The 17811-nt window shown below is 35.6% G+C and overlaps 8 protein-coding genes across 12 annotated transcripts in view; 3 read left to right on the top strand and 5 right to left on the bottom strand.

Annotated features, from left to right (window-relative positions):
* Positions 1-17811, bottom strand: part of LOC136408683 (transmembrane protein 50B) — a 35533-nt gene that overhangs the window by 822 nt on the left and 16900 nt on the right. The window lies entirely within an intron of this gene.
* Cse1 (chromosome segregation 1) overlaps positions 183-17811 on the bottom strand; it is a 39260-nt gene continuing 21631 nt past the window's right edge. The window contains exons 1-4 of one of the 3 annotated variants that reach the window (XM_066389786.1): positions 13289-13298; positions 3775-3835; positions 2555-3621; positions 183-2120 (exon numbers count right to left, since the gene is read on the bottom strand). In XM_066389786.1, the coding sequence (XP_066245883.1) occupies positions 278-2120; positions 2555-3618 (2907 nt within the window). In that variant the 5' untranslated portion in view covers positions 3619-3621; positions 3775-3835; positions 13289-13298 and the 3' untranslated portion in view covers positions 183-277. Of the gene's footprint in view, positions 2121-2554; positions 3622-3774; positions 3877-13288; positions 13299-17811 lie in introns of those variants that run through there. The other 2 variants (XM_066389787.1, XM_066389785.1) reach the window with 2 other exon arrangements.
* On the top strand, positions 4292-7335 carry LOC136408186 (uncharacterized). The gene is made up of 3 exons (XM_066389044.1): positions 4292-6088; positions 6145-6252; positions 6311-7335. Exons 1-3 carry the CDS (start codon positions 4409-4411, stop codon positions 6386-6388), a joined length of 1866 nt encoding a protein of 621 aa, XP_066245141.1. The 5' UTR covers positions 4292-4408; the 3' UTR covers positions 6389-7335.
* shrb (charged multivesicular body protein shrub) lies at positions 7995-9872 on the bottom strand. Its single transcript, XM_066389045.1, has 5 exons — positions 9590-9872; positions 9322-9499; positions 9102-9267; positions 8972-9053; positions 7995-8918 (listed from the first exon to the last, which is right to left on the bottom strand). Exons 1-5 carry the CDS (start codon positions 9765-9767, stop codon positions 8866-8868), a joined length of 657 nt encoding a protein of 218 aa, XP_066245142.1. The 5' UTR covers positions 9768-9872; the 3' UTR covers positions 7995-8865.
* galla-1 (cytosolic iron-sulfur assembly component galla-1) lies at positions 10469-11461 on the top strand. The gene is made up of 5 exons (XM_066389031.1): positions 10469-10611; positions 10775-10843; positions 10897-10976; positions 11034-11217; positions 11273-11461. The coding sequence occupies exons 1-5, from the start codon at positions 10572-10574 to the stop codon at positions 11368-11370; spliced, it is 471 nt and encodes a 156-aa protein (XP_066245128.1). The 5' UTR covers positions 10469-10571; the 3' UTR covers positions 11371-11461.
* On the bottom strand, positions 12558-13081 carry Apf (purine phosphoribosyltransferase family protein Apf). Its single transcript, XM_066389890.1, has 2 exons — positions 12932-13081; positions 12558-12871 (listed from the first exon to the last, which is right to left on the bottom strand). Exons 1-2 carry the CDS (start codon positions 13038-13040, stop codon positions 12558-12560), a joined length of 423 nt encoding a protein of 140 aa, XP_066245987.1. The 5' UTR covers positions 13041-13081.
* On the bottom strand, positions 13324-13943 carry Pdrg1 (Pdrg1 prefoldin-like subunit). The gene is made up of 2 exons (XM_066389813.1): positions 13565-13943; positions 13324-13517 (listed from the first exon to the last, which is right to left on the bottom strand). The coding sequence occupies exons 1-2, from the start codon at positions 13809-13811 to the stop codon at positions 13351-13353; spliced, it is 414 nt and encodes a 137-aa protein (XP_066245910.1). The 5' UTR covers positions 13812-13943; the 3' UTR covers positions 13324-13350.
* Positions 14929-17811, top strand: part of da (daughterless) — a 28337-nt gene continuing 25454 nt past the window's right edge. For all 3 annotated transcript variants that reach the window (XM_066389797.1, XM_066389795.1, XM_066389796.1), the window contains exon 1: positions 14929-15053. In XM_066389797.1, the coding sequence (XP_066245894.1) occupies positions 14969-15053 (85 nt within the window). In that variant the 5' untranslated portion in view covers positions 14929-14968. The remainder of the gene's footprint in view (positions 15054-17811) is intronic.

The raw sequence follows: 17811 nt of genomic DNA, 5'->3' as shown, positions 1-17811 counted from the left end.
TTCGAAATTTTATCAGCTGACTGTCTTTGTCAGAAAAGTCAAAGCTATAAACATTTCACAAAACAATGAAATTCATTATTCATTGCGTCATTGCGTATGCGCCTGACGCAATACCTCTTCAAATATATGCTTCAATCAAAACTTTATTAAGTTCTTCAAGAAAACTTTTCAAAAAAAAACTCAAAGCGCAGTCTTTATTATTCAATCCAAATTAGCTTTGCAAATTCAATAATAAAAAAATACTTATACAACATAGAATAGAGACCTAAATATAAGCTTATACTAACTGAACTCCAAATTTCGATAAATAAGTCTGAATGACCATCTGAGATTCCGATGAAGTATTACTAATTAGCGTGGGCACTTTTCCCGGCTGACCTCTGCTCAGAGTAGCCAAGCTTTGCACTAAAAACTGCCTCGGTTCTCCAATTCCGACCAGCGGATCTTCCTTTTTGCTATTTGCAAAGCTCAATTGAGCATTTGAGGTCTGATACGCTGGAGTATCATCAATGTCTATGAAATGATCGTCGGGTAGGGTTGACTCATCCGGGGGCATTTCGAAATACATCAATAATGCTTGCAGCAGCTGCGGCCAGTACTTTCCATACGTCCCGTCTACCATTTCAGGGCTCTCGCACAATAATTTACTGACCCCACAAGAGACGATTTTGCGTTCAATGTGCCCATTTACCTTCTGGAGCTCAGGAATGAGTACTTTTTCCAGTACCATTCCGAACATTTGCGGCTGAATTCCGTCGATCAGCGAGACCAAGTCGGCGGGGCCATATTTCACTACAAACAGACACAAAAACACTATAAAACTTATCATAAACTTGGTAGTTTTGCTCGAGGAGAGCCTCTGAAATAGCAGGAAGAATATTTGTTTCAAATAAGGGGACATGTTCTCTTTGGGAAGATTCTCAATTAAACTTTGCATGAGGTAGAAACCTTCATGGTCGTTGCTTTTTGAGGCTATGAGTTTTTGAAATACGCCAAGAAAACCTGATAGTTTGTCTTGAGCTATTATTTGAGCTGTAGCTCTACTGACGAAGACTCGTAGAAGTCTCACTAGGGGACTGATATTAGCGGGCCTATCCCACAAGACTGGGGCTAAAAGACAAGGCAAGAGTTGTAGGTAAGACTCTGGAATATTTCCTACAGAGGAGTATTCCATTAGCAAAGAGATAATTTGAAACACATAAGGAATAAACTCCTGAATATCTTGCTGCAAAATGATCTGAAAAATGGGGAATAGAATATCTTCAAATGACTTTACAGCCGCCGGGTTGGTTTTGCAAATGATCCTTATAGACAAGGATAAGGTTTCAAATAGATAATGATTGAAGTGGGGCTTTGACGGGTTTTTGGCCACCGCCTGTAATTTATTTGTCAGCTTTGGTAAAGCGACTCCTAAATACGGAATAACTGCATCTTGCATTAAGTAAAAGCTGCGCATTATGGCCTTCATTACATACTCATTCTCCTCGGAGACAGGCCTCTCTAAAACTCCGAACAGCTGCCCGATTAAATCTGCAGTAAATGGCTGAATTTGAGCAGGCGTAAGCACCTCATGATTGTTGCTGTCTTTCAGCATTAAAATCTTTTCAATGCAGCATGCTGCATACGTGTGAACAACTGCGCTTTCACTGGATAAATGTCTGATCAGTTGGGGAATCGTGGAAATCACTAGTTCACTAGGTAAAACTGAACGGAAAGTAATAATATATCGAATCGCCGCAGCTTTTAAAACTGGTAGTTCGTTTACATCAGCTCTGTCCAACTCGGGTAACACATGAGGCTCAAAAAACTGTGAAATATTCACAAGTTTGCTGGTTTGAGTTACACCATGTTTTTGGGTGGCGCCTCGACTTACGAGAGAAATCACCAAGTATAAGGCGGCGTCCTTGTTGCGCCAATTTGTCTTAGGATTTTCTGAGTATTTGGCCAACATCACTTGCAAATACTGGCTGAAGATTTGCACAATTTTCTGCTCGAAGTGTGTACTTAGGGTTTTTACTAAGTCACAGGCAGCTCTTCTTCGAGTGTCCACATCAGAGCCTTCAATGTCCCGTCTGGTAAATTCTTCAGGATTGTCTTCAAATAGTTCTTGATCCGATTCTCTGTAATGAAATATATATATTAAGAGAAAATTGCTTTGTTTGGTCAGAAAAACCTAATAAATATAAGAAGTGACACACTGAAACTAACATAACTGTATATATCTCTAAAGGAAATCTCTCTGTACTCATTATTCAGTCAATCTTTGAGGAATCGAATTTTTTTCACATAAGGTATATTATTAAAAAAAGGTTGATTTTAGATAAGTGGTTGGTGTTTAATACATATTTACAAGTAGACATGAGGTAAGTATGTTAAGGTATTTTCAAGGTACTTTGATATACAAAACATCATCAATTATATATTCTCTAGCATAAAACAACTGAGAAAATATATTTAATTCAACCTCTAAAAGGTGAGTACCGGCCTGAATATAAACTGGAACCAAAGGGAATCTCCACACAACAAATCAAATAATAAATATTGTTTAATTTACCTAAACTCCATATTGGGTATAATAACTTTCTCGCATATGTTACTCAGCACCTGCTCGTCCTCAAACAAATTCCTATAGTGATTTCTTTCTGCCACTGAAGAAAGAAATTGCAGCGCATTTGATACTAATGAATCATACTTCGTCTCCAATCCAGTTCCCACCAACAAACTCCACACATCTGTCACAAATTGGGGCAAATACTGACGAAACTCCTCATCATATTTCTGAGCATAGAGAGCAATATTGTCACAAATTTGTGTTTTCAATTGCTCAATCACTCCTGGAGCATCATCATCTGTTTGGAGATTTTTCAGATCAGCTGTTAGCAATAAATGAAAATTCTGCATCCAAACTTGCATATTGTCTTCAAAGAACTCAGGAAGGTCTTGGAAATTTAAAGAATAAAAAACTTTGCAAATCAGCACTAAGGAGCTGTAAATGGTGCGCAAGGCTGCCACATCATTAGCATGTGTTTGAGTTAAGTTTACAGTGGCTACAAACAAGTCAGTTAAGGGCTGAGCTAGTTTTTCCAAGACATATTTGATTTCAGTCCACAATTCATTGGATTTAAACTCATATCTATACTTTTTGAAGAGGCTATGTCCAGTTCGAAGAATACCATTGATAACATTAAAATTTCCTGTTGCAAACTTTTCAACCATCTGTGTAATGAGTTCGGGCCACTTTACTGGGAAGTCTGTCTTGCCAATGATACTAATGGCATCACTCAATTGCTTTTGAATTGTCTCAGGTGATGTGAGCATGAGTGTTACAATCAAATTCTTAATGGCAACCCTATCTGACTGATGAATCCTATCAGGTTGATCCTCTTCAGGGTTCCAATTGCGCTTGATGTAGTTCTTGAATGCTACAGACCCGGCTATTCTCACAGTCATATCAACCTCAGGTTTATGAATTAAATTGAGTAGAAGCAGAGGGTAATTTTGGTTCACTTCGACGCCTTCCAAGAACTTTTCTGCAGGCCTGCGTATGTTTACATTGGGGTTGAGGGTTTCTTGAAGATACCGGGATAGGGTTTGGAGGTTTTCGTCGGAAATCTCCATTGTCTGAAATATAGTTTGGTTTTAAGAAACAAGTTTTAACTAGCTATTACGGGGGTTGAGAGATTGGTTTGAGTGATGTAGCAGAACAGGAATTGGCAGTTAACTGTGCCGGGAGATACTAAATAAAGGATTAGATTATATTTAACTAATACTTACGACTTTTATTTGGTTAAAATAGAATCAAACTATAAAAAAGTACAAGAAAACATGAAACTGGCTTAAGAGAAACTTCCCGGCACTCGGTGAGAATAATTTAATCTAGCAATGTGACGTAAGTCAAAACCTGTAAGACAGCTGAAGCATAATAGACAAGCGGTGCATAAAAAGCGTAAACTAACCTCAAAACATTAAAATACGTAAACAGCAGTGGCTTTTTTCTAAATACCGAACAGATTCTAATTCTTAGCGACAGTCGATGATAATTTTCTGATCAGTTATTTTACAAGAGTTTTAATGAATTTTATGGTTACTACACATGCGTTATATGAGTTACAAAAATTAACGTTCCTAAAAGCTTTCGTCAGTACAACACCGTTCATTCTCAACTCATAATCAAGTAGGCGGTAAGATATAGAACTGACAGATGCTAAAGCTTTCAAATTGACTTTTATTGTCAATGCTTGACAGTTCTATTTAAATCGCAAATAATAACAAACATTCCTAAATTCTGATTCCCTCGTAAAATCTTAATACGATCTCAATATTTTTTAATTTTAATTTAAGCATTTTAACGCGAATTTCGTATTGTTTATATCTATTTAACGTTACAAATGTAGGGGTGCTCTGAAAAATGATTACCCGGTCTAGAAGAGGGCCCCTTGTCGATAAAACTAATGTTTGTGTCATGGAAGTTCAGAAGGATGTCCAAGCAGCTAAAGCCTCTACTAGTCATCAGTGTGACCGCAGAAGAAAGAAAATACAAGCCAGAACCACCCCTAGTGAGTTAGAAGCCAATAAAAAGGTTGTAACTAAAAAACAAGTCCGAACAAAACGTAAATCTGAATCTCAATATGACACTCCAACGAAAAAAGTGCACAACTTAAGGATACTGATACCCAAAACTTATATTGAAGAAGAATCAATAATGAAAAGTCTTAGTCCAAAAAGAGAACATGTCCCTATCTACAGGCAAAAGCTGCCTGAAGATAACAAAAAAGAGGCTAAGGATTTGTATGAATTTAGCGATTCGAGCCCGCTGCAAAAAGGAAATAAACGAACTCATAGATCTTCCATAGGGTTTGATAAGGACACACATGAAATTCTCAAGAAGATTGAGCAAAAGGAGGCTAAAGCTGTTGCTCAAAGAAAGAGAAAGGTTGTCAGGAAGAAAGCAAACAAAAAGGCTTATGAAGATATTGTATCAAATATTGTAAAGAATGTGTCTGAAAAGATTCTGCAGAGACATGAAACAATAAAAGGAATTTCCAGTCCAAAAGTCTCAATACGTGGGACTCCTGTTTGCATGAATCAAATATTGACAAATACTCCCATTGCTGACTCTTTACCAAGCTTTAATTTAAATGATGGAATCACCATTCGAAAACCGATTGTAAATAATTTACCAGAGACTTTAAAGACAAGCATTGACAATTGCTTTGGCACACATAGCACCCCAATTCGCACAAAGAAATCAGCAACAAATATTCCGAACTGTGATTCCCTATTACCTAATTTTAATATAACTGATGTGATCACCACTGGAAAACCCATTGTCAATAATTCAAAAGACACTTTAGACGCAACCATTCACAATTGTTTTGGATTCGATGCTCCAGCAAAAACCCCAATAAAAATACTGAGTAACATCCTCTTGAATAGTGAATCTCCAGTTGATTTTGTTACTAAACATCCTAATGCCAACAGTACCATGCTGGACTGCACATCTAGCCCTTGGAGACTCAACTGTGGCAACATCAAGCATAACCCCCATTTTTTGAGCCTCAAACGCAATGCATTGCCTTGTATCAGCCAGGAATCTGTATTAGAACACACCTTCGTGGAAAAATTCAAGAATGTTTCTCCAGAGACAGCTCTAAAAAAAAGCCCTCAGAAGAAAATTTTACATCAGCAGAGCATACTTGATTTTGTTGAGAGTAATGTGGATAAAGAGAATGAAGCAGTGCAAGGTTCTTTATATGACTATGAGGCTTTTAATAGCCCTGTGAAACGAGGCGCTTCAAGAAAATGTTTGGGGGATTTAACAAATATATCAAACAAAGAATTAAATTTTGGGTTTGATGAGAGTAGTGATATGAATGAGGTTGCAAATAAGGATCAGATGGGCCCTTGCAGGTTTGATGTGTCTAAGCTGAGGAGGTATAAGAAGAAGGTACAGAAAAACGTCAGTTTTAATGAGGAAAATGAAGAGGTAGTGATGGATGGGAGTATGTCAGTAATAGAGGATTCTACTGAAGATGCAGTTGGAGAAGTGAATTTATTTGAGGATCCTGAAGAGATGCTGGCCAATATGGTGAATAGTATTTTCTAAAATGCGTCATAATCTCATGTAAAACGTCTTAATTTCAGTCGCCGCCTCACGAAACGTGTAAGAGGAGGAAGAGACTAAACTCTTCAGATTTGGATCAGACAGATTGGGAAAGAAAGAAGAGGAAGGTGAAAAAAACTAAAGTGGACGTATGTTTGATTTTTTTTAAAGTATTTTTATGTGGGCATTGTAAAAATTGTTTTGCAGCTCGAAGAAGAGGCCTGGGTCACAGAATTTAATAAAATGTGCGACGAAGTCCAGGATCACGAATTGGAATTCGAATAAAGAAAAATAGGTTTTGTTAGAAAAACTGTCCGCATTCCAGGTGAATTTTGGTGGTGGAAAATGTGAAGTGAAGACAAATTTTTTACCAGTAATATTAAGTGTCAGGTGCTCTGATATACACAATGGATCAAGTACAAAAATAACATTTCATAGTTCTCAGGCAAAGTTGCCATATTTTTAAATGCCATATATTTTTTATATACTTTCCACATAACTTATTCAATAATTGGTTAATTATAACTTAAAATACATATATCACCAGTTCAACTGGAAACATAGGGATTGTGCAAGTGGGAGAAGGATCGCTTAAGTTTTAATATGTCTCCGACAAAGATCAACGTAGTGAGTTACGATGTTAATAACTGACGGGAGCGGAGCCAGTCCAGTGTTTCCAGATCTCTCGACATTTCGGAATTTTTACTAATATAAGTTCTAGTGATCGATTCATTGTTTCTTTTTTTTTGTTTAATTATATTGCTATTTTTAGCTCTGATGTTTTTAAAGATTTCAATTGCAGCAAAGGCAGCAATATTGATACTAAACTTGACATCGAAATAGAGACGCTGCCTGGATAAACTCCGCTTACTTTGTTGTTGGTCTTTGTTGAGGGCATGTTCAACCTTACGCGGTTCTTCTCCCACTTGCACAATACCTATGTTTCCACTTGAGCTGGTGGTACCTGTATAATATCAAACAAATGCCGTATCATCTTTTTGTATACATTTGCCATAGTCCTTTCCCTACAACGTATTAAATCTGACCTGTGTAGATCTTTATTAAGAGATTCGTTGTTTTTTATGTTTTTTTTTTGGCTTGGTGGAGTCTTTATAGCAATTTATTCTGTGTTTTAGATAAGCCCTTGATTTCCATTTTGGCTTACTTACATTTTATTTTTACTTTTTAAATGTAATCATTAATAAAGTGTGGTACCCAATAAAATTCCAAAAACCAGGAAAACGACTTTTAAAAACAAATTAATTTCCTAAAGACCTTGGTGGGATACAAAAACTGTGATTAATTATTTAATTCCTGAATAAAAACTTTCAATACTGCGCTACCCTGTCCATGTATCATACACTGGGTGGAATATTGTATTACCTGTTTGAATTGAAGATTTTACATCGAAATTAGCCCCTAAATAATCCGTGTTCCCCCGTTTCAACTTTATAGTTCAAATTTCGCACTGTAGATGTAGGCCAGCCAATACGGTTTGTTCCTGAAACCAATGGATTTTAGCTGAGCGTCTGCTATATAGTCTTGCGTTTAACCGATGTGCATTGAACAGTTCTTGGATGAACTTCCAAATCAGAGATCTCAGCAATTGTTCGCAGGGCGGATATCTGTGGGTCACACAGTCTTTTATTTCTATCCATGCAAAATGTAGTTTTTCTTTACACTGTTTGTGGGTAAAATAAATCACATGGAAATGGCAGTCACCTTGTTTCCTTGTGGTTTATTATACTTAAAAACTATTTTTTCCTATATGAGTTACTTTACTTTTATTCAACAGTGTGTATCATGTAAAACGATTGTAATATTAGATGATCGATTTTTCAACTTAAGGTTGGATTGAACTTCGTTTCTTAAAAAGGAGTAGAATGGATAAATTCTTATATAAATATATTATTTAATTTTACCAAATACTCTAGTGCTATCCTAATGTTGTTATATATAAACAAAATTCCTTAAGACTAGTAAAAAGTAAAAATTAACACCCGATTTCGCTTATCATTTTCTAATCAAATTACTGATCTGCAGGGTGTTTCTTGAACATACCAAGCAAATTGAAGGGGAAATCCTTTGAGCCATAAGAAAAAAGTTTTTATCTTTTTAAAAATACTTAATCCAACCTATTTCACATTTTCACCATTTAATAAGAGTGTTTTTTAGATATATGAGAGTACTGTGAGGCATGTAGATTTTAGTAATTTTATTAATACCTCACTTTGTTTCTTAGTTTAAAATTAAAATCCACATTTAATATAAGTCAAAAAGATAAAATAAATGGAATGAGATTTCAAAAACCTACAACAATTGCTTAAAATGACCACTAACCGCTATAATACATTAATATAATCGTCTTTTAAGTAGCTGTTGAATGTCTTCAAAAAAACCTGCATTGTTTTCTTAATATTCAGTATTTCATAAATGCAATGAAACTGAATGTATATTCATATAATTGGTTTTTTTTTTATTTTGATTAAAGAAATATCCCTTAAAGTTTGCACCCTATATTTAGGAAACACCCTATATATACATCAGACATAGGTACAGAAAATCAACATAACTTGTCATGTTAAAGTGACAAAAGAAGTTGATTTAGAAGTAACTTATGTTCTTTCAACTTCATTTTCAAAATGACTTAAATCACTGAAAAGAATTGCTAAGTTTGACTTGTTAAGCTTAGATTATTAAAGTGTTTTATTACATTAACAATTTCATAAAATGTTAAAGCCAAGACTGATCAAAATTGATTTTTATAAGGCCCAATTTTCTAACTCTTTCAGATCATCATGATCCTCGACTTTTTCTGAAAAAAAGAAAGGAAAAATCCCAATTTATGATAAAACAAAGCAAACTTACTTGCTGGCTTCCTGACTTTCTCTCCTTCATCCACACTAGGAAGATCTGGAAGTTTGGTCGGTCCAGGAACATCAATAAGACCCTACAAAAACACTGTCAAATGGAAAATCAAAAACTCCCAAAAATGCACCTTTTCAAGTTCCTCTTCCTCTAATTCTTCAAGCTCCTTATTCAACTCGTCCTCATCAATGTCCTCACCGAAGCCTACAGGGTTGCTAATAGCATTTGAAATCTCATTAGCTATGTCATGTTGTTCAGCGATATCATCCATAATATCGTGGACATTATCAATGTCCCTGTAATGAGTAATTATTGACGACATTTGAACCTCATAAAGAAGTAAAACATACAAATTTTTATGGGCATTCTTAAGAGCTGCGGCAGCATCCTTCATGGAAATTAAGACAGCAGCATTAGTATTGGCTCCTTCCAAGGCATCTTTTTGAAGCTCTAAGGTGGTTAGAGTGCCATCCACTTGTTGCAAAGTTTTCTCTAATCGCTTTTTCTTTTTTAGGGCTTGCAATGCCACTGCATAGTGAAATGATAAGAAGGGTTACTTTCACCATTGAGTCATATCTGGAGAAAGTTGCTAAGACACTGGGGCTGTCTTGTACTTACATCTTTTGTTTTTAGAGGAATTTTTCTTCGCAACTGACAGACAATCGTCGATTTGTTTTTCTAAATACTCTTGTTTTTTGGTAAGCAAATCCTGGGTTTCGCGCAGCTTCTGGATGGCGTCACTCGTTGAGGGAGCCTCTTCCTTTTTGCCCCCGAATAGTTTACCGAAAAAAGACATTTTTGCACCCCAAAACGCAGAAGATTGTGTTTTATTTCTTGAGAAAAATAGGTATGAGTCAGAATTGGAAGTAATTTTTCTAGGTAATAGTTTGGACAAGGTTACAATTTACAATTGACAGTTGTCGACATGAAACAGACTGGTGTTGAGTTTATGTGTATTATGAAACACTCTAATTTAACATCTGGCATTGCCGAGAGTAGCGCTATCATATGGAATTTTCTGAAGTATTTTCATTAGCATTAATAAATGATAAATCGAATCGAATATGAAAAGACGTTTTTAAGTTACATTTAAGTAATATAATAGTGACTTCGGACCTTTGCAAAATCAAGATTGGTTTTGTTTTAAAAAATACGATAAATTGGCTTATTGCATCTAGTCTTGATTGCTAGGTTGCCACATTTCTAGCTACGCAATAAAAAATTGAGGACGTTGATCCACACAAAAGTACACTGCGACGTTGCCACTGTTTCCACGTCTTCGAAAACCTCCCTAAATTTAGTGACTTTCTTAGGTAACCTTCCGAATTTGACCTTTCGATCTTAATTGAAAAAGTATTTTTCCAATTTACAATGTTATCTCATTGTAATTGGAATTTTTAACAGAGACATGTTCTAATTTAAATGTTCTTTTACCAGTGGATAGATCGAACGCGGCTCGAGTAGTTTTCGGAGTGCAAAGCCATTGATAAGAAGCCTTTATCGATATTTATTTGTTATTGCACGCGGCTTTTGCACGCAGTAAATAAAGAAAATTTCCTTGTTTCGTGATGCGATCACTTACATTAGAAATTTGAGAGAAATGCCCGAGGACTGGGACCCCGACAAAGACCAATTTGAAGGTTAGTTCCAAAAGACGTCAAATCAATCAGCTGACTAATATTTACCTTTGTCCCAAATGTAATGAGCTGAAGCTCCTGTTTTGTTAATTATTGTATAATTGTATTTTTTCTCAGTATTATTAGTTAATTGTTAACATGCTTTTGTCTTTTTTCCGGAAAAAAGTGGGTCTCCTCAAGGACAAGGAGGAAGAAGAGCCCAAGAGTAGTGAAGAAATAAAGGACATGGTATATGGTAAGAGAGCTTCAAATTTATTCCAACATTATGTAAAAACATGCAATCTTCAGATCTATTACGAAACATTAGAGATCCGGAAAAGCCTCAGTCACTGGAGGAACTCAATGTAATCTATGAAGAGGGAATATTTGTAAGCACTCTTTAAGAATCTTTCAAAGATCTGGCACTTTTAGCAATTTTGTTCAAGATTAAACAACCTACAGCAGCTAATATTAACGTAGTTAGAGTCGAATTTAACCCGACGGTGCCTCATTGCTCCCTCGCGACATTAATTGGACTTTGCATTAGGATTAAACTAGAGCGTGAGATGCCGTTTCCTATAAAACTAGATATATTTATCAAGGACGGAGCGCACACAACTGAACATGAAAGTGAGATCTGCTGTGTATTACATAGTGAAAGATGAATTTACACTGTATGTTTCAGTAAACAAACAAATAAATGACAAAGAGAGAATAGCAGCTGCAATGGAGAATCCGAATTTGAGGGAAATCGTGGAAACGTGTATTAAAGAGGAAGACTGAAGAACAATATTTTTGACTATAATTAATAGATTAAAAAGATCTTGTGGGTGTGGGTGTATGTGAATTTTAACTTAAAGAATTTATTCTTCTGGGTATCATCATTAAAAAATGAGCAAAACCTTGAAAAAACTCCTCATGGTTTCTTTCTCTCCTTGGCACAAAAAATATTTTTAAATTCTTGAAAAAAGTTCCTGAAAAAAATGCTCAAAATTCTGAATTACATCAACATTGCTCAAAGTATATAGAGGTGATTTACTGAAAGTGTCCAAAAAAATACTTACTTAAATTATGAACTTAAGCCAATGGTAATTAATTATGAGCTGGGAAATAAAACCATAGATAAAGCGTAATTTTAATAAGAGTTAATGGTTTGCTCACCTAATTTTGTGTTTCTTGAAACATGTCTTGTTTCTGCAAAATGTACCTGAAAAAGAAGTTAAAAAAAAACCATCAATGAACTACATAATCTAAAAGTTATGAAAAACTGAAACTCTTCAAACACAGCAGTAGGAAGACTTGAAAAAACAAATTGCAAAATGCACTGCTACAGCTAAAGTAAACGCCAAAACCAACAAAAAAAAACCATTCTCATATTATTTCCTATATGTGTGTTTCTCTAGAGGCTATGAGAACTTTATAGAAGGAAAGGTGCTTGAAAAAGACCTTAGAACTAGTTGATCAGACCCTTATTAGCCTGGAATTTTAATGAGATGCAATTGAGAGTACCAAATTAATGCAGTGGTTGTAGCTTCCATGAAAATGGCAGGAAAACTGCTTATGAAATCTAATACCAAGTTGTAAGTAGTTCATAGGTCTTGAAATTAAAATTTTGACAATTGCAAAAATTTGGATAATATGCAAGTTCTAATGGATGATATAAATGAGCAAGAAGGGATGAGAAGAGAAATTGGAACTACAATTAGCTAAGTCATTGTTATTAGAAGATGATGAAGAAATAGCAAAGGAACTGGAATATTTTAAAGAAGACCAAAGCAATTGGTTTTCAGTCTAATGAGTTCAGCCCAGTTTGACTGATTTTTAAGGCTGAAGAGACAAGTTCAAGCATTCTAAGTAAGCTCTTATTAGTGACTGCAGATGATGTATTGGCCGCACCAAGTAAGGAAAATGTAACATTAAAGAGTAGTAAGAAACAATTTTTATAAAATACATAATTATATTAAAAATATTTATTTGCCATTAATTAAATATCCTTCATAATCCTGTAACAGTTTCTGCATTTCCTCAAACTTGGTAATTCGACAGGCCTCCTCCAATGGCAGCCACTTATAATCCTGATGTTCATGAGACAATTTCACATTTGCATCAGAGTTTATTAGCTCCGCAAGCCAATAATGCACAATTTTGGGCTTGTCTTTAACAAGGTAGTTTAAGGTCTTCTTAGTATCCTCAAAAACTTTAATATCAGATTTGATGAGTCCTGATTCTTCTTCAGTTTCTCGGTACGCTGTTTCCAGATCGCTTTCTCCTGGATCTACGTGGCCTATTTGTTTGGTAGGGCTATTAAAGGCTTTAAAATTGAGAAGACAGTTAATATAGTTACCTTTTGGAGGAGTCCAGTGGTGAATGCCGTAGGAGGTTTGCAACAATAGATATTCTATTTGGTTGAGACGACGGAAAATGACGAAACCTGTGGCCACTTTGGGAGCCATAATAAGATAAGGGGATAATAATAATATATGAACTTATAGAGCTTACTTAGCTCTTATCTATAGTTTATTTACAAAAAATAAACAAGGAAGTGCGGTTAGAAAGCCACATTGTCAAGAAACGGGAGAAAGACACATTGGAATATGACTAACTGTTTTTATTCCATGAATTGGACAAAGAAAGGGCTATATAGCAAAGTTTTTCTTTAACTGTCAAAAACCCAAAATGACATCATAAGATTATTATTTCATTTAGAAAAAAAGGAACCTATAACAAAACTCGTAATATTTCTTTTCAAATAGGCTACAATAATTATGCATTTCCAAACCCTTTATGCAAGGCTTTGGCCTCAGTAACGGAAATGGGCTTCAAAGCAAACCCCTCCAATCTAGGCTCATGTTCCAAATCTCTCAATTTATGTACATTCCTCTTAATCTGCTTATGAAGATCATTCAAATCTTCCTCTGCTTTAGTTATCTCTAAACATTGCTAATCACACAAAAAAATCCTATTGGAAAGCACTCACCTTTGCGTAGTATGGCCTTACATTCTTTAGTTGATTGTTCAATGTAAACGGTCCCTATTTGCATCCAAGTGGTACGGTCGTAGATGCACTCAAGGGATCGTAGCCCTTCTCGATATTTGTTTTGGGCATTGGCAATTTCCAGTTTGTTATGTTTCAAAGTGAGGAGCTCTTGGGCCACGGTTTCGACTTCTCGTAGGTAGGTGAAGGATTTCTGTTGTTCTGTGTTAGGGGATTGTGTCATTTTCATGAGCAATTTGTAATTTTTCGATATTTAAAGATATATATTATTTTATGAGGATTTAAGGAAAATATTGAGTGTGGGTTTTGAGAAGCGGCGTGTTAATAAACTAGGCAAAATGTGGAGAAGAGTTTTCAGAGCTTTTTGTTGGTAAAAAGCGAATAAATTTGTAAAAACAACACCGAATTTAAACCAAACATTCAAATTATAAAAAAAGTTGAGGTTATGAAGGGTTCAGTAAATAGGAAAAATCAGTTTTCAAAGCTAAAGGCCACCGCTAGGTTGCGTCATGGAGACACACGCACGGCCATTTTCATCCTATTTTCAAGCATAAATCTTTAAATTAAATATTATTTTTGACTGTGCCTCAGCACTTTTTTAATGAAAATATTAATCTCACAAAATAAAATAAATTAATCTATAAACAGCAATAAATAACATATGAATTATCTAAAATCATGCCATTTCATAAAAACGCCAAGTCGTAACGTAACGTATAAGTTTAATCATAAATACATTGAAATGTGCAATAATTTTTTATAATCTTAGCTTTCATGATGAGCAGATTAAAAACTTAAGCTATAGTTGAATATAAGAATATTTTTTCAAAAAAGTGCAATTTAAACGAACTAAGCTATTAAAGTCGTGATTCTTCGTGACGTCAGTAAGGTTAGTAAGATTTATTTAAAATTTAATTTATGTATTGCTTAAAAGAGGCCGCCACTTAGGCGCATGTTTGTATTAAAATTTTCATATTAAAATGTAAAAAATGGCTCCTAAATTATTGTCTATTGCCTTTAAATGTATTTACAGAAGCCTTGAAAGTTATTTTCATATAATTTGTTGGTTTAAGTTGAGATTTCAGCAAAATATGCCTCAATTTGCCTGTACCAATATTGCATCTGCCCAAAACCTCTGAGTTCGTTATCTATTTTCTGTTTTCAGGGCTTAGTTTCAATAGCAAATTATAAATATTTGAATTTTTGATGGTTTATAGTGAAACTTAGTATTCAAAATTATAAAATAAACGAGTAACTTACTAAAAATGTCCGAAATTAATGCATATTTTTAAACTCCCCGCGATGCATCTGACGGGTAACCGCCGATTGGTTGTCTTTGGTGGTTGTTCTTGTCAAGTTGTCAGAAGTCTCTAGTAGTGTCCCAAAATGGCTGCCAGTGATGATGAACCTATGCAACATTTGTACGAAGTTTTTACCACTTGCTTTAACAAAATAGCCAACAAAGCACCAGGTAGGTAAACTGCAGACCCGTAGTTATTAGTGCAAAGTGAAAACGGGGCCCTTAGCGGCGTCCCTCGCGCGTAATCCGATCGCGAAGTGGCGCTGTTGACAACAAGCGTGCGACCAAAAACATACCAATAAAGCCTGTGCGAAGGGCTCGTTCGAGGCAAGAGGTGATTCGGTGCCCTACGCAGGGCCCCAAACGGTAGTTACACGTCCCATTTTAGTGAAAAATTCCGCGAAAGAGCATTTGCCCCCTTCGAATTCGACGGGCCTTATTGTCCCTTGTCTCATCTTAAATGCATGGCCCAAAAGAGATGAGAGTTCTTTATGTGTGTGTACGGTATGTGTTGCAGCAGCTTTTATTTTTTCTGTATATGGGAGATTTTCGTTTTCTACAGTTTTTGTTGGGGATTCCAGCAGGTTTGTCTAAAATTGTTGGTAAATACTACAAGGGTATATGCAGTTTCAAGCAAGTTCTAATGTTATTGTTTATTGTTATGGAAAAATATAAATGTCAAAGGGAGACCTGGGTAGGGAGGCACCAGAGGTCTGGTTCTGGCTGTCTCAAGTTTCTGGGCCAGAGTCACTGATTCTTGCAAATAGGGCCAGAGTAAGGGCTGGATTTTAACTGCTTTGAATTTATATTTAACTCCTTTGCCCTTTTTAAATATGTGTTTTTGGTTCTTTAAACCAAGTAAAATTAAGTAGTGAATATTTTCCTTATTTTCACAACAACCTGAATATAATATCAAATCATAATCTACACACTTCTCAGTATCGAATATCAATTTTTAGGTTTTGATGAATAAATATTGACTTCAAATGTACAAATAAGCTACTAATTGATGGACACTCCTCTCCCATTTTTGATATTGTTTTTTTGTGTTATCTAGTTTCATCACATACCTTACAATAAACTCTGCCAAGTCTTCTTTCACAGACCAGAGCTATTGACCATGGCATCTAACATTATCTTACCTTCATATCTCTAGATAAACCATGTGTTTCCTATGCCAGGTACACTTACAAAGAATTTCATTTTTCCTCATTTAATAAGAATTAAAAATAAATAAAAAATTGTTCCTTATACCTGTTCTCAGTTCATATTGTGACTCTTAATAGAAGACTTTGTCGCAAGAGTTTCATCTAGGTGTTAATCCATTAGTGTCTCAAACAGGGCAGAAATGTGACTGAAACATTAGTAGCTAGGTGCAAGGTTGTGAGAACAACAGGGGTTTCTTGATATTCTAGGAACTGGGTTGGGTGGTTGAAGAGAGTTATTATTAGAAAGATTCATAAAATTTACATAGAACTCTTAAGGTTCTTGTTTAGCTCTAAAAAGTGCAACTGCCACTTTTAGTGATAAAGTCAATGAAAGAATATTTTGTCAAAAACTGCATTGGAATGTGTGTCCCTGTTTTATATCATTATGTTTATCTATTGTCAATGTTTGGGAAAAAAACCTTGTAGATTTTCTAATTCCCTTTAGAGGTCAGTTAATGTAGACTCTTATTAGAAATGTGCATGCTAAATTTTAGCTAGATACCACAAGGATTGAAAGAACTGCAAATAAAAACTAAAAAAATCACTTTAACACTTTGTATGTTCATTGACAGGGTTGAAACGATTTAAATTCAATGATTTTTTCAATTTAAATTATGATTTAGCCTCGAAAGTAGTTATTTCTGCCCTTAGATTCGTTTCTGTCCTGTTTTGTTGTCACGTTTTTCTGGTACTCCCTGTATACTAATTGTAGTGACTCTTTGGCCCAGCAATGTTGTGGTCTGTGGTATAGACTGTACTTTTGGTCTTTTTTTTTGTGAGTAGGTACATGTTGTCTAACTCTTTCAGACAATTTTGCCTAGATTACTTGTGATGTAATATCTTTATAGAGCTGTGTGGAGAAATCTCTATGTATCCATACAGGTAATAGATACAAGTACGTAATTTAAAAATCTCAGCCTGCTGTTCTTGCGTTAATTTGTCATTTGAACTAACGTTTCTCTGTCAACAAAGAGCCGACATTTGCATATCTTAAGTGCCGTTTTAAAGAAAAATAATTACCAAACAGGGGATTAATGCACCGAAATCTCTTCAGCGGCCAGAGTCCGTTATTCCCAGAAAGAAGGGGTCAGCTTTAAGACGCAATGAATGGAAAGTGGCGCGTGCTGCCTTTATTATTAATGTGGGGCATTGCTACGTTGCCATATGCAACCCCCTAAAATACAACAAAAATTATTGAGCATAATCCAATAAAACGATTTTGTGAAACCGTAATAACTTTCAGGTAAAAAAAGCGCACCCACCCCCTCATGAGGGGCGAAGGTGAGGCTATAAAGCGCGGTGGAAGATGAGATACATCAAAGGAGATCGAGAGAGAGCCACCAAAACACCACAGTTTCGGTGATCTTAATCGTCGGAGCCCCGGCGCAGTTGGCCGAGATGGGACAGATGTTTTGGTCGGCGTCTCGGTCGGCCTACTAAATGATTAGTGCCACGTTGCCGGTTGTATTTCTGTGTACCTTCTCACCCCCTCAGGCACACCTGACAACCCCCGGATTTGAAAATAAAAAAAAGGATTATCCACACGGATAGTTGCAAACTTATATGCGGTTCCAAGTTATCAGAAATCGGGTGGTGCCATGGATTTTTTTCCGCCCGCGTACAAATAACGGACAGCAGCAGCCAAAATTGACATACGAGTTAAGTTAGTAATCTAATAAATGCTAAGTTTAATATCTTGCGTCAATGTTTGCCGTAGTGAG

Source organism: Euwallacea similis, chromosome 4 (assembly GCF_039881205.1).
Source record: "Euwallacea similis isolate ESF13 chromosome 4, ESF131.1, whole genome shotgun sequence".
NCBI lineage: Eukaryota > Metazoa > Arthropoda > Insecta > Coleoptera > Curculionidae > Euwallacea > Euwallacea similis.
Note: the sequence above shows the minus strand (reverse complement) of the source record. Positions and strands in the feature narration are given on the sequence as shown.